This window comes from Penicillium taxi (genome assembly GCF_028828555.1).
Source record: "Penicillium taxi strain IBT 34144 chromosome Unknown utg000005l_segment0_segment0, whole genome shotgun sequence".
NCBI classification, from domain to species: domain Eukaryota; kingdom Fungi; phylum Ascomycota; class Eurotiomycetes; order Eurotiales; family Aspergillaceae; genus Penicillium; species Penicillium taxi.
In genome coordinates, this window is record NW_026643207.1 from 2549091 (window position 1) to 2564730 (window position 15640).

The window sequence follows — 15640 nt, forward strand, 5'->3', positions numbered from 1 at the left end:
GATCCTATTATCAGGAGTCTTGGATTTCCCTTGGTGGTATGCTAGTGTTTTCTTGTGATCGCAGATGAACAACTTGAAGATGCTTTCACTCTTGCTTGTCGGGAAGGATTCCGGGTATTGGAGGACTACGATCGATATGAGGATCAAAATTCTACAGAATTCCCTCTCGGATGGCCAGGATATGTGTTATATAATGGAGATCCACATGATACTCGCGTTTTTATTGTTCCATCGAGTTTCTGGCATATGGATCTCTCAGAATCGAGTTTATCGATAAACACATTCTTACATGCTGATACGCGATGTCGATTTCCACGGCAGCTGGTTTATTTAGACTGTAAGTATTTCTCATTCTCATTGTTTTCAAGCTGGTTATATGCTAACCTTTACTCCATAGGTTTAATTAATTTGATTTATGATCACTCATTAAGTCAGCGAGGCAACGCACGCATTGCTAGATACGTCAGATTACAATATTACTATTACATCGGATGTCTCTCCCCAAATTATGTTCTTGGTCCTCCGGCGGCAGACAAATTCTTTGTCAACTTTTATGGTCGAATGTTTCCACAAAAAACCCGGCTCAATATCTGCTTGAATTGGAAGCGGATCCAGGAGGGTCTGATGACGCCCGAAGAGGCCATCAAATCAATCCCAAAAAAGCTTTCTTATGGGAGAAGATAGCTCTTAAAGCTACTGGCGAAACAAAAACTTCTCAAAAAGAAATTTCTTAGGCGGAGGAAAGTCGAAATCTATGTTCTAGAAATTTGAAAATCTTCATTTAAAGTACATCACCACCGAACAGGACACCCAGAACACCATAGTAAACTCGAAAAAACTGAATGTCAGATCTCAACAACTACAAGTGGAAATGATTTTAAATCTCGAATTTGAATTATTTCTGCTTGAAAACATATCTGTTGGAACGAATATCAGCTGACATACCAAGATCATGTGATCTTGGCATGGCAGCTACTATATCTTCTTTCACCTGAGCATTTTAGAATGACACTTCACTTTTACCCAATATGCATACACCTATTATATACGTACAGAAACGATATCAATAGCTGTCTGCTTCGGTAATAACCTAGTCAACCGACACTGATCAGTAGACGTACAGATCAGGAAATACGCATCTACGAAGCTCGAGCGTGTTGAACAGTCTTCAAAAGCTGTTTTTCCAGATTCGCTAAGTCCTTGCCATATCTCAGTCGAAGGAGAAGATCGTGATAATTTGAGGCTTGAACGATCGCCGAGAATTACACCATCTTGCTAAGAACCTACTTCATAGAAGCCCCAAGGTCTATGAAGAACGTCCAAAAACACTGAAAAACACTGAAAAACACTACCATACTTCCCTCTCATTTTCCTCCATTCCTTTCAAATCCCTTCATTTTTCTCATACTTGCATATCCCTGACCGCCTAAATCCCCTCATCCTATTTCTCTTACTTACATATCCTTGACCGCTTAAATCCCCTCATCCTCGCCCTCCAACCTTGCATATCCCTGCATTCAAAATCCAGGAAACCCAAAAGTGACCTATCTCATATACTGCTACACCATCTTAACATTTCTGAAAAACCCACACTGCTTTACACTATGTCTGCACCACCTTCAGCCGCTGAATCAGCTCAATCAATCAACGATGACTATGATTAGGAAATCGATTTAGCGACAGCCATAAAGCGAGAGATAAATAACTACGTTGAAAAGAACATGCATTTCGATGACAGAACATCAGATTACAACCTATGGGCAACATACTGCGACCTTTTCGAAAACTGGGAACCAGAACACTTTAAGCAAGTCGCACCTCTAAGACAAACAGCATTACGGACGAATCTACTTCAGCATGGAGTATTTGTTCCACGATTTAGTCGAGGAATAGCAATTTACACCCTACTATCCATAGTAGCCCAACAAGAGGAGTTCCACGAATGGATAGACGAAGATATTGAAAGCTTCTTCACGGAATTTAAGATACCAATGATTACTAGAGCACTAAGATACCGCCTTAACCCGACCTGCACTAGATTGAAGCAGCCTTTATAAGGCACTCTGCCCCTATAAGCGGACCGCCTGATTACACCAAAAATCAATACGTCCGCCCCTAGAAGTAGTCATCCTGACCAAGGAAGCGACAAATCCTTACCAGAGGACACTCTAGGCGTTCCTAATCAGTTTTCTCCAGAGACTAGCCTGTTTATCTTTGAAACCAAGAAGTTAAAGACTGATTTCACCAAAGAGATCAACTCTATATCAAAGATTTATACTAAGAAACAGAGATATAGTGGGACAGATAATAGCAGCTTTGACTGGAAACTTAATATCTTCTACACCATCTATAAAAGAGTTGGGATAACACTGGACGGTTATAACGCAGCATTTCCAACAATGCTTACCGGAATCGCTGAAGATCATTACTATAGCAGTGATTTACCTTCGCGAATATTCCAAGAAGCGTGTAACCACCTACACCAATTCTTTGAAGGTCCCGAATTCTACCGCCAAAACTTGATCAAATGGAACGATATTATACTATAAAGAGTAATAAACGACAACTCTAATAGCCTAAACTCAATCTATCAGAATTTCCAATCCATGCTTAGTGACCTCCTCAGAAAGCGACATGGTCTTCACCTAGAACTCAGGAGCAACATGAACCTCATCAATAAGCTCATCACAGCCTATAGAGGAGTCCTAGCGTGTAGTAACGCACTTTCTAATCCACCAGAAGACCTCGTGGTATTGATCAATAAACTATAGTCATCAATCACTACCTGGGAGAAAGAAAACCCCGAGAGGTAAGCAGCATTCGCCTTAGAAGAAACATTCTACACCGATAGACGATACCATAGAGACGGCAATCAAGGAAGAGGACTCACCAGGAATCAGACCAAAAGAAACCCATAGGGAAAATGCTATATCTGCCAGAAACCAACCTACCGATCTTGGAGACATAGTGAGGAGGAATAAAGGCAATCTAAGCAAAAGTTCCTCCAGGGATTCAACAACAATAAGGAGAAAAACGGTGACTTCAATAAGCGATATAGGCAGTACATGGTATATTGCGAAGGAGACGACGAGAGCGAACAAATAGAAGCCTTTAAAGCCCTTCTGGTCGACACCTAAACCATTGCCCTCTAGACCAAAGGAACAGACTCTGGTGAAGAAGAATATGACCACGTTGATACCTTCTTTACCTCATTCGGCTTAATTACTGCTAAGCAAGCTATAGCAACAAGCTCAGAACTTACCAATAGAGCGTTCTTGCATTCGCTTTTCGACAACTCTCGCCTACCAGAGCATACTTCGCTAGCTGACTCTAACCCATTCAGCTATACTACTATGCCTATCAGCCGATATAATTCCTAAACATTTATGGGAATCATGATCGATACCGGCGCCTTAAGAAAATCTACAGCCGGAGTTAGTCAGTTCTAAGCGCTTCAGAGGATTAAGAACATCAAATTAGATCCCTCCACAGCTGGCGAAGTTAATGTCCAATTCGGAATTAGAACAACCTCTTTAATCGGATCAGCAAAAAATCCCTACTCCTATTAGCAACATTCAATTCTATATCGTTAATGCAGACACTCCATTCCTGTTATACCTAGCGGACATAGACAACCTTGGAGTATACTATAATAACCTTAGGAACGTAGTCATCACTTTAAAACCAGGTAAACAAAATGAAATACCTATCATTCGCCGATTTGGACACCCCTTCATGCTATAGGACGCACCCCTCTCCTCGTACCTTAGCATATCGTTCAGCACAAACCCTTGCTTCCTGACCAATACTAAGCTTAGACGACTACACCATCGCTTTAGCCATCCATCAGTCAGCCGACTCCAAAAGTTGCTCTAGAACGCAGGCCATGAAACAAACACCACGGCACTAGAACACCTCACCAAATTTTGTCAATTCTGCCAGAAGTTTGGAAAATCGCCAGGAAGATTCCGCTTCACCCTAAAGGACCCAGATGATATAAGATTCAACTTCAATATTATAGTCGATATTATATATATCGCAAACATGCCCCTCCTTCATATTATTGACGAAGCAACACACTTTCAATCAGGCCGATGGCTAGACGACATTAGTGCCAAAAACACCTAGGATAAACTACAATCATGCTGGATCGACACATATTTAGGCCCTCCAGACTAGATCACCCACGACGCCGGAAAGAACTTCATTAGTAAGGAATTCAAGACTTATATAAAAGCCATAGGCATAAACACAAGAAGTGTGCCTATTAAAGCGCACAACTTAATCGGCATGGTTAAACAATACCACGGCCCCCTACGCCGCGCCTACCAGATTATCATTGCTGAAATTCCTGGAATCGACCAAGAAATAGCCCTCTAAATGGCCTTTAAAGCAATTAACGACACAGCTGGACCAGGAGGTTTAGTCCCTATACTACTTGTTTTTAGCGTATACCCCCGAATGATTGACTTAGATTCCCCTTCACCATCAATCACACAGCGTGCTATAGCAGTTAGAAAGGCGATGGCCGAGATATAGAAGCTCCTAGTAGAACGCCAAATCGCTGATACATTAAACATGAGAAACGGCCTAAACATAACCATAATCCATGATTTGCTACTGAATTCACTAGTTCTTATCTAGAGAGAAGGAAACATAGGAAAAACAGGTAATTGGACTAGGCCATATATACTACTATCGATTGAAGACGAAAACTATATAGTCAAACTACTAAGTAGACCAATAGCATTTCGATCGACAGTGGTCAAACCATTTTACACAGAATCGCCGACTCTAAACCCAGAACCATAGGGAATAGACGAAATCGACCTAATAGCACCAGAAGCTAAAACTAAAACCCTCTCTAAACACGCTAGATCACAGCCAGAACCTAGACGCTCTGGCCGAACATAGGTAGATAATCAAGAACAAGAACTTGCCCCTACTCCCTCGCAGCCCACGCAGCTATAGAAGCGTGGCCTAGGCCGTCCACATAAGCACCCGGTACCTATAACTGCCCCTGTCCCTAAAGAAGCGCAAAAACGTGGCCTAGGTCGCCCGCGTAAACACTTTCCGCCCATAACTATCTTTTTGCAAGAGGAGAGCAGCACCAATACTCAGTTCCGAGATTCAAGACAAAAAGAAATCAATAGGTTACTTAAAAAGGGAGTCTTTAAGCTTATCACAGAAGCCCCACCTGGTGTGCGACTATTTAATTCAAGATTCGTTGACGATATCAAGAATAAAGGCACAGAGCGGGCTTTCGAAAAATCAAGACTAGTTATTCAAGCATATAACGACCAAGAGAAAGACCTAGTTTTGACTCAATCGCCAACGATTCAACGTATCAGTCAGAGACTAATCCTTTACATCGCTGCAAGTCGCCAAGGCATTGCCGCTGAATCCAAGCTATTCCTCCGCGATATCTCCTAGGCGTACGTCCAGTCAAAGACCACACTAAACCGTGAATTTTACGCACGCCCGCCGAAGGAACTGATAGGCCACCTCGGGAAAAACACACTTCTAAAGGTCATTAAGCCACTCTATAGCATCCCCGAAGCAGGAAACCACTGGTTTAGGATATATCACTCCCACCATTCGATAAACCTGAAAATGAACCAGTCGACATTTGACCTATGTCTTCTACATATAACAGATTCGAAAGGATTCGGTATCGTCGGACTTCAAACAGATAATACTCTTATCCTTACAGATAACGAATTTGCAGAAGCAGAAAAACAGGAGCTATAAAAGGCAAACTTCGCGGCGAAAGAACGCGAACAACTAACCATTGAAAATCTACTGAAATTCAATGGTGGAGTCATCGAATTGGCAACAGATGGAAGCATCACCCTTGCGCAGAAGGGCCAATGCGATAAGATCTCCCTTGCCAACACCAAAGATGAATACATCGCCGAGCGCGCGAGAGGCGCCTATATAGCTTCAGTATATTAACCTGAAGCTGCGTTCGACTTATCATTCGCTGCCTAAGCGACCCACCTGGACAAAGATGACTATAAGTTACTGAACAAACAGCTTAATTGGCAAAGAGAAAATTCTTCCAGAGGACTCAAGTTCGTCGATTTAGACATAAAATCACTCCAACTTCTTGTCTTTATAGACGCATCATTTACCAACAACAAGGACCTCTCGTCACAAATTAGCTATGTCATTATGCTCGCCGACAAGAGAAACGTTCAAATCGACAACACCAAGACCACAGAACCCAGCCAGATTGATAACTTCGCCAACGCTAATATCATTCACTAGAGCTCGATCAAATGTAAACGAATCACTAGGAGCGTTTTGGCATCCGAACTTTACACCATAGTTCACAGTTCAGATATCGCTTTCGCGATCAAGTCAACTTTGGATCAAATGCTAAAGGCGAACTTCCCAATCGTTTTATGCACCGATTCGAAATCATTGTACGATTACCTCGTGCGGCTCGGGTCTACACAGGAAAAGCGCCTAATGATAGACATAATATGCCTGCGATAGGCGTATGAACGCCGCCAAATCGCGTCAATCAAGTGGGTTAATGGAACCTCCAACCCAGCAGACGCAATGACCAAGGCCAAACCGTGCAATACGTTAACTCAACTTATTGACACGAACAAAATCAATCTGAAGGCAATTGGCTGGGTCGAGCGATCGAATTGAATTTGGAAGTTAAAAATGGAGACTTTGATTTTTAAGGCAGAAGATTGGAACTCAGGACTGCCATGCGAGCTTATGATACTTTGATTTTATCAGTTGACCGCGTTTTACCCCTCTTAAAGTATGCCCAATGTTGGAACGAATATCAGCTGACATACCAAGATCATGTGATCTTGGCATGGCAGCTACTATATCTTCTTTCACCTAAGCATTTTAGAATGACACTTCACTTTTACCCAATATGCATACACCTATTATATACGTACAGAAACGATATCAATAGCTGTCTGCTTCGGTAATAACCTAGTCAACCGACAATATCTTTATGTAAAGAAATCCTTAGAAATCATCAATTAAAGTGTAGTTAAAACTAAAATAGATAAATTACAGTGTAATTCATTTTTTCTCCGGGTGTCCCATTCGGTAGTGATTTAGTTTATTTAACTTTTAAAATTCAGTAAAACAATTGGCCGGATGGTGTAGTTGGTTATCACGTATCGTTGGTAGATCTTCCGAGTCAGAAACCGACAGATTTCGTTAGTGACTATAATAATATGTCAAATGACCAGTCCTATTTTAGTCTAGTGTTCTTTATTAGTCAGCTTCCGTACGCTCTTTACTATAGTAAGATTTACTACTGCGAATACACACACATATTTGAGATTGTGAAGTTTTCTGATTGGTTCCTATAATCCCACCTCCTCGCCCAAGTTGACATAATATCTATCACTAGAAACTAAGGTTTCAACCTGCTGCTTATTCATACTAAATAGGTCATCATCTTAAGGCCCCGAGATAACCTCACCAAGCTTCCCTTAAAAATCCTCTTTTAGCTATAGATGTAAGCATATGTGGTCTCCACCGCGATCTAAGTAAACGTGCCCCACCCCACGTAGACCCTTTGGACGACCAATTGGGGAAATAAACCAATCATAGACTAGTGTCCTAAACAAGAAGATTACATAATGTTGTCTGAACCACTTTCTTAGTTCTGGACTTTCCTCTCTCACAACTAAAACACGCAATGACAGGTATTGAACAACGTACCACCTTACCAGATCGCTCGGCTCTCATCAATAAAATTCCCGCGGAAGATACTCAGGCGTTATCACCCCAAAGTCTATCTAGTGCTGAATATGAAGAACTCGGAGTGGTGATCTTAATTTCCGCCTGCGAATTTTCTCGTCACAAGCTGAAGAAACATATCCTCTCTCAAATTGAAGAGACTACCGAGGCTACAGTTCTCATAGTAGGCGATTTGAAGCCTTCTTGGGGACGAGAAATTTTTGATATATTGAAGAAGGATGACCACGATACCTTGAAGAAGGACAACCGCGCACGCCGCACACGGTAAGAACAAACCCGACCTTTGATGTTATATATTCTGAATACTGAAATTAGTAGAACGACATGGGACACAGTCAGTAAAAACCTGACGGTTAAAATAATGCCCTCATGGATACATGATTGTATCCAGCCATGGTGGGTCGAATCCGTGACCCAGATGGGCATAAATGGACACATGACGGCCATGGAGCGCCGTCAGATTCAAATTTTCATGGGCACTAGTAATCTATGCTTGGCTCATCATGATTCGCCCGTCACTGACTTATTATAGCCCTGGAATTTCAGTCCGGCCCGTACGCGAACTCGGAAAAAGAACCCGATCTGTTTGTGATTCCTCAGCTAGCTATGGACAATTTGCCAAGCTTGGCCTTTGAAGTCGTGTGGGCACAGACCGAGAAGAAGCTGAAGGCAGACGTGGATTTACTTCTCACGGGTGGCGACGGCTCCATTCATGTCGTGGTGGTAGTGAAATGGACGAAAAGTAGGCTCACTCAGCGAGTGAAAGGATATGCGGACGTATATGTCCGGGACGTATTTGGCATTCCTGCGCTACGGCAGCACGAGATAATTTTCCCTGCCCCCCTTGTTCCCTCTGTTCCAGTGCTTAATCTGCCTGTTCTGCTTGTTCCCGGCCCAATTGTGCCTACAGTGCCAACTCCTCGAATCGCAACACGCAGTAGCATGCGTCCTCCGGCCCCTCAACCTTCCGCTCACCCGCGACCTCCTCCAGCTTCTCCACCTCTTCCGACTGGGGGCCCGCAGCGTCTCATCTTCAGTCATGAAGAGGTATTTGGGCCGACATTTTTGCCAGATCCAGCGCGTAATGGGCCCCCTCCTGCGACAATTGACCTCGATATTAATCTTCTGCGAGATTTCGCCACGGGACACCTACAGAGAATGAACCTCCAGCCGGCGGTCTAGCTTTGAGGACCTATCAACTCATTCTTTACTTCTCCCACCTTCTGCCTCAAATATGTGTCTTTTTCCGTATTTTTTCGGCTTCTCCTAGGTCCTGTCTCTCGTTTACCTTCTACCTCATCAAGGTAGAAACATATCCATTAAATGTGATAGTTGTGGTCAGTGGAAAATTAAAAATCTTACTGATCAATTTCGTGATATTTTTTTTGTTTCCGAGATCTCTTCACTTGACAGAACTCCCTGAACATCATATAAAATGCGATAAATCGTAATTTTGTATCGTAAAAATTTACATTTAAGCGGGGTAAGACTGCCTGATAGGCTGAAGGTCATCATTTTCGGGTTGATGAAAGATCTCTGTCAGTCTTTGAGATGATAACTTATAGCATCTAGGTTTGTAATAACAGTTCATACTTATTTTCTGTAACACAAGAACTTTATGGCCTTAAAGCTCTATCACTGCCCACATCCTCTAGATTGAGCAGCTTAACCCAAGCCTCATATATTTCGTGTGGCAGTTTCTTGGTGAATCCATCTGATGAGTAGATTTACCGTCCTCTGTTATCGCAACACAGGGTTATCTTATCATACTCCAATTCTAGCCCAGTCCTAATATACCCCATGTGCGGAAAGGTGTTCTCCAGAAAATTCCATCTGAAATTTATCCATAACAAATACAAACTTAGATTTGTAAAAGTCATCTCCGTAAAATATGTCACCAGTCTATACCTCGGAGACATTGTACTAGGTAGCGACTTGTTCAATGATCTGTATACCTCAACCGGACCGCTAAACCTAATATGGTAATTCACAGGATAGCAACGATACGTGATAACCCATGGTGCATTGTGGAAAGGTCACGTTGTGCGTGGTGTTTTGTTTAAAAATCGTGGCATTCGCAAAATCATGGCCTTGATACCTAGCCTACTCACGACTCTAATCCCCACCAAGGACGCTAGTCTCCATCAAAGACACTAATAATATATGATACTTATTCGTTATCTCTACTCGAAAACAGCCTTGCACACACCAATTGCAGATCGTAGTGGAGAGGATAACTATAAATTAGAACAATATCTTCCTCACTTATGGAGTTAGATCATATCCAAGTCAGGGTTCACAATTTAAAATGCCGCCAAAAAGAAAGATCGAAGACCCTGAGGCTTTCCTCATCACACCTGGCCTAGAGCCTAGATATCAGAAGAAAAATAAGCTGCCGACTAACGACGAAATTCGGTGTATGAGCGAGAATTTTGACATGTACTAACCGCTCTTAAAGTCCTTAATCTGATTATAAACTAAATGATGCAGATTCATGAGAGAATTAGACCTTGACCCTCCAAGAAATGTCTTGCTCGAAGAAAGATTTGATATAAAGCTAGTCGAGACCTTCCTTCGCTGGTGCCTCAATAGTATTATTAGATACAAAATGACTTATTGAAGTTGGATATCACCAGGTTAGTGTCAGATATTTCTGTTTCGAGACCTTTCTCCCGCAAAACCTCGAGTTCTATAGTTACTTCAAATTGCATTAATGTAGGTCAGTTGATTCACAAGCCTAGGATACTGTATGCCATTGATCTAGCCAGCGCTTCATTAGCAATACGGTAATTGGCTCCAGGTCAGCCATCGTTGCACTGGCTCGTATTGCTTTACGAATATCAATGTCCCATAAAGGAGCAGATACATCACCCAGAAGACTACGGTAAAACCCCAGCAGTTTTAGGGCCGGCAGTTCCCGGGTTTCTTTTCCAGGAACTCTCAAAGTGCCCTCTATATCATCTATCCACTACGCTAGACTGACCGACTCCAAATTATACCTTTCTCGTACCGGCGACGCAAGCACATGCCAACTGGTTGATTTCGGATTGACGATATTAAAGCACGCAAAAGATTCTGTCGCAGAAACCAAGCTCCGATAGTCTATGAGCTCCAAAATGATCTCAGCCACAGTATTCTGAAAAAAAGTCAGCGAATTTCGATCAACTCTCTTGGACAAGAGATACTCACCACCGGAATCCAATCAACCACCATCGTACCCAATGAATTAGGAAGCTTCCCTATCATCTTCGAAGTCAACACGATCGAAGGGATCCATTCCCGCCGACTCAATTCACCCTTCATGGCGCCCGCCGGACCCGCAATCTGCCCAACCCTAAGAACTGTCGCAGAAACACCAGCAATCCGCGATGCAGTCAAACAAATTCGCTCTGCGATATATTTCGATTCTGCGTATCCGGATGCCATAACTGCAGCGCTAGTCTCGCATACCATCTCCGGAACTGAGAGCTGTGCCTCAGACGGCATCCACGCTCCAACGGTACTGATAGACGACACAAAGTAAAGATGAGCGCGATGTCGACTAGCAAGACTGAGGTTGATTAAGTTGCGGATGCCCTTGTAATGTGGGTCGAAGGATTCGACCGCCTGATTAAAGTCCAGGGTCCACGCGTTGTGAATGATCGTTGTGACGGAGTTGAGTAATTCCGTGTAATTACTTTCACCGAGATTGAGCTTCTCCTTGCCATATGATATAGTAAGAAACTTGACCTTATCGTCATTGACCGGCAGCCGGGTGAGACCCCTCTTCGTGAAGGCCATCTCCTGTTCCCTGCGGGAATCTGGGGATCTATTCAGACAGTAGACCCTTGTCACATCGGCTCTCCCCAATAAGACATTCAGGATACAGGTTCCGAGGGAGCCAGTGGGACCAGTGAGGAGAACCACATTTTCTTCGCTTGGTTCTCCGGGACTGTGGTATTGCAACCCATCGGTGTAGGCATCCACTAGGCGGTCGAGCTTGTCTGCCCGGGGCTCTGTTACGGCAGCGTTTTTACCATGCAATATGGCCATCACAGACTCTGAAAGCTGGTTGACTGTTGGATTGGAGTAAATTGTTTGCGGGACGATTCTCACTGGTTGTTGGGGAGAATAATATCGAACAAGCTCCGCAATCACATTTGCCAGGAGGATGGTTTGCAGCGAGTCCAGACCAGCCGTGTAGAGATCCTCTGTCTCAGAAATTTCATTCCTGTGGAGTTGAGACGCAACTTCCTGGGCAATAAAGTCCTTGACTGAGGAAAATAGCGGGTGCTCCGGGAATCTAAGACTCGAGATGATAGCGTGCTGCTCATAGACTGCCTCAATTTTAACCCGGTAGTCACGCTCTGTATTGAGTCGTTGCAGTGTACCCTTTGGGTGAGATTAAATGCCTTCTCCCGTGGCAAAATGATAATTTTATCTTTCATGATCCGCCCATGTGCCGGACCAACTTTGTTAGCTTCCTCAATAGACGGCCAGATGGCCTCTACATAGTTCCAGCTCGATGATATTTCCTTTCTTCTATCGTCCCACAGAGACCAGTTTGGCTGTACAAGCAATGCTGCCTGGAACCGCTTCTTTCCTGTGATCATAGCCTTGTAGACGAGCGAGTGGCCCTCGATGACCTTCTCCATCCCGACAGGATTAAACTTCTCACCGTTGCTGAGCACAACGATGTCATCATACCGAGCATAATACTTCCATAAGTGAGATTTGGTGGGATGTTGCGTGTAGAGGTCATTCGACCGGTAGATTTGCAGATCTGGAAATGTGTGGAAGATGCCGTGCGCATCACGGTCCGGCCCTCGAGGAACCACCAATTCAAAGAGAATTCCCTCTCCGTCTCCAAAAACAGGGTCCATGATAACATTGAACTGGGGTGTCCACTCGAAATAAACCCAGTCTTCTTTGTCTTCGGCCATCATCGAGTGAATAAAGCCCATCTCGGTGGCACCAGTGAACTGGCACAGATTGGTGACTTTTGATAGAGCTTGGCCCACCGCCGGAGAGAGAGGAGCACCCCCGTACCAGACGTAATCCATTCGGCTTAATTGCGCTAGGTCTTCCCTGGAGCTGTGAAGATCCTCTAGAATAGAGGAAGGGTAAATCACGGCAGAGGGATTGGCGATCTTCATGAGGCTCACCAGAAAGCCCATCGAGAGCGGTTGGCTCGGTGCGATGGCGACTGGTACGCCTCCGAATACAGCGTGTAACAGGGGGTAGATACCCATCATGTGATAGAACGGGGCTGTGGACAGAACCAAATCATCGGATGTCAAGTTATAGTGAAAACAAGGAATTCGGTGTGATGGAAAAGAGATTGTAGACAAGTAGTCGTAAACCCCGAGATAACCATGTGTCAACGGAATTGGCCTGGGAAGACCTGGTGAAGGTCAGTTTGTGCATGCATTTGCTATATAACACTTGAGCTTTACCTGTGGTTCCAGAGCTATGGATGATGAAGGATGTTTCATCCACCATTTCCTCATATGTCTTAGAATAAGGATAATGTTTTGCGTCTTGAAACATTTCTTGCTGCGACGGAATCTGGACCAAAGGAGTCCTACAGATTTCACTAACATGCGTAGCTCTTTTTGCCTGGTCCACGGAGTATATGAGCCGATGGCACTTTGTTGCCGCTAGCAGGCCGATAAAGGCTTCATCGGAGTTGCGCAGAGACGGGAAGAATACCTTGAGATAGTCAGCTAAGGTGAGTTCCTGATAGAGACCTCAAAACTTCCGATTCTTTACCTTATAGTTCGTCTTGTTACAAGCAACTATCATGACAAAATACCTGATGTCGTTCTCGCCAATGTAGGCCAAAGTCTGACTATTGCCATGCCCTATCGAATGTTCAATCCACCACGATGTGTGATTTATGGCATCGGCTATTTCTTTGACAGAGATATTCTTGAAGCCATCCGACAGTCGATCGGACTTGGGAATGGAATCAAGCAGAATTTTCTGTCGGGGTTGATTTTCGCAAGGTTATCAAGCACTGCTGGAAGCAACACTCGACCAGGCTTATAGCTGTGACAGGTCATCGTACCCAATATTTCTCCTTGAGCTGCTCTTCCCGAACGCAAATTTATATTCTCATTCTATCAATAGGGACAACTCCCACTGGAGTCTTAATAATGTTTGGCAGCAGTCGGGTATACGTCACAGACCCGATATTTCGACTTTGCTCCAAAGAGTAGTTTAATAAGCTTCTAATCATCGGCAGGTGTTAGGGCACCAGCGTTCAGCCCGTTTGCTCCAATAGTCATATTATGCAAGCTGAAGAGGGATTATCCTTGTAGTTATTGTGAAAATTTTCAGACGATCTGACATGTAATCACTCTCTTAATAATTGAATACATTGGTAATGCATATGCAGTCTTGACCGGAGAATTTGAGCGATGGCCAATTCTCCAGGAGCTTTATGCCCCATTTGTATTCCGCTGCAGGGATAATCAAGATCCATCAGATTTGAGGAAAGGAGGAATTGATGGGTATTCAAAGATCTATCTTTTTTTAGAAAGAATCATTGATGACTGCCACTGAATTTTAAGCTAGAGCTAAGAGTCGGAGAAAAGAGAAAAAAGCGGCCAAGTAGACAATTTCAATATGGAAGAATTGTGGCTTGCTAGCAGGCCAATGATGAACTTTTTAGTTGTGCATGCATATCGTGTTCCTTGATCACTAATTTGAAATGAAGAACCTCCCAAACCAGTCAATCATTCTTTTTGGCTGCTCACCGAAGAAATTATATCCATCGAATCTTCTGGTCGTCCCCTCGATCCAGAACAACTCCTTTTTATCCGTACTAATTCGGTCATAGATCTCTTGCACGTCACTTGGATGAGTCATGGAATCCTCGCGCACTTGAACAACCAATGTCGGGGTCTGGACCCGTTCCGCGTAAGGGGTCGGGCTCAGCTCATCCAGATGAAACCCCGTGAGCCTATGGATGGTGTTGTCAAACTCTACAGCCACAGTCCGAGAATCCAGGCCAGCCGCTTTCGCCCCCGTCTCGATGAATGCACGAGCCGAGACTGGTTGGAGCGCAATCATTGCACGGATATCAGTGAAATGCGCGGGATAGTGCGCCATGGCGATGATGGAGGCGTTGGCCCCAAGACAGCGGCTGAGTAAACCCAGCTCCATATACGACGTGTCTGGCCGGGACTAGGCGTACAAAATAGAACCGACCACATCGCAACATTCCAGCTGCCCGATACCCAGAGGAAATTGTATCCTGCGTCGTGCAGCGCTTTGTAGTCTTTGAGGAAGTTACACTCGAAGCCGCCAAACTGTGCAAACTCGGGCAGGTGGCCTGGGTAGCCGTATCGATTGCCTGGCATCGGATGGTTGGCGATGATGAGTTTGTTGGACCCCCTGGCGGGGATGAACCACCCCTCAAGGACGATACCGTCGAGAGAAGAAAACGATATATCTTCGTACTCCAGGCTTTCTTCATCAGGAGTGCGAAGAATCGGAGATCTCAGACTATAGGCAAAGAGCTGCGCCAGTGGTGCCACAAATTCGGGATTAGTAATTTTTGTCTCGGTCATTGCGTCTTCCTTATTGAGAAGAGATATCTGGTGAATTAAGACCATTTGGACAGGTGGTTTGATCACTCCAATTATAGTAGCTTGATTCTGATCTCGATCCTGTTTAAGGTACATAATAGCCAGTGCATAAAACTGGCGCAATTTTCAGTGGGTCGCCGCTTAGAAGAAAGACGGTTCAATATACATGTCGGGAGTGACACTCGCTCGTTGAACACAGTAGGTATGCTTGTACGCACGTGTTGCTGGAGTTGTAAAGTGTGTCTTATTCCAGTCTATCTATTCCTGAACTAAAAGAGACTCCTCTGCCCCACTTGGGGCTGGTCGGTCCAATTAAGAGT

General features: G+C 44.1%; 2 protein-coding genes across 2 annotated transcripts; one reads left to right on the plus strand and one right to left on the minus strand.

Moving 5' to 3' along the window:
• Positions 1–7684: 7684 nt before the first annotated feature.
• N7495_008290 (uncharacterized protein) lies at positions 7685–8928 on the plus strand (the record flags this gene model as incomplete). The annotated part of the gene is made up of 4 exons (XM_057210941.1): positions 7685–8010; positions 8065–8080; positions 8138–8228; positions 8279–8928. 4 exons carry the CDS (start codon positions 7685–7687, stop codon positions 8926–8928), a joined length of 1083 nt encoding a protein of 360 aa, XP_057060484.1.
• A 1786-nt stretch (positions 8929–10714) lies between these two features.
• Positions 10715–15302, minus strand: N7495_008291 (uncharacterized protein; the record flags this gene model as incomplete). The annotated part of the gene is made up of 7 exons (XM_057210942.1): positions 10715–10882; positions 10936–12117; positions 12198–13129; positions 13182–13437; positions 13498–13589; positions 14487–14916; positions 14970–15302. The coding sequence occupies 7 exons, from the start codon at positions 15300–15302 to the stop codon at positions 10715–10717; spliced, it is 3393 nt and encodes a 1130-aa protein (XP_057060485.1).
• Between the last annotated feature and the right edge of the window lie 338 nt (positions 15303–15640).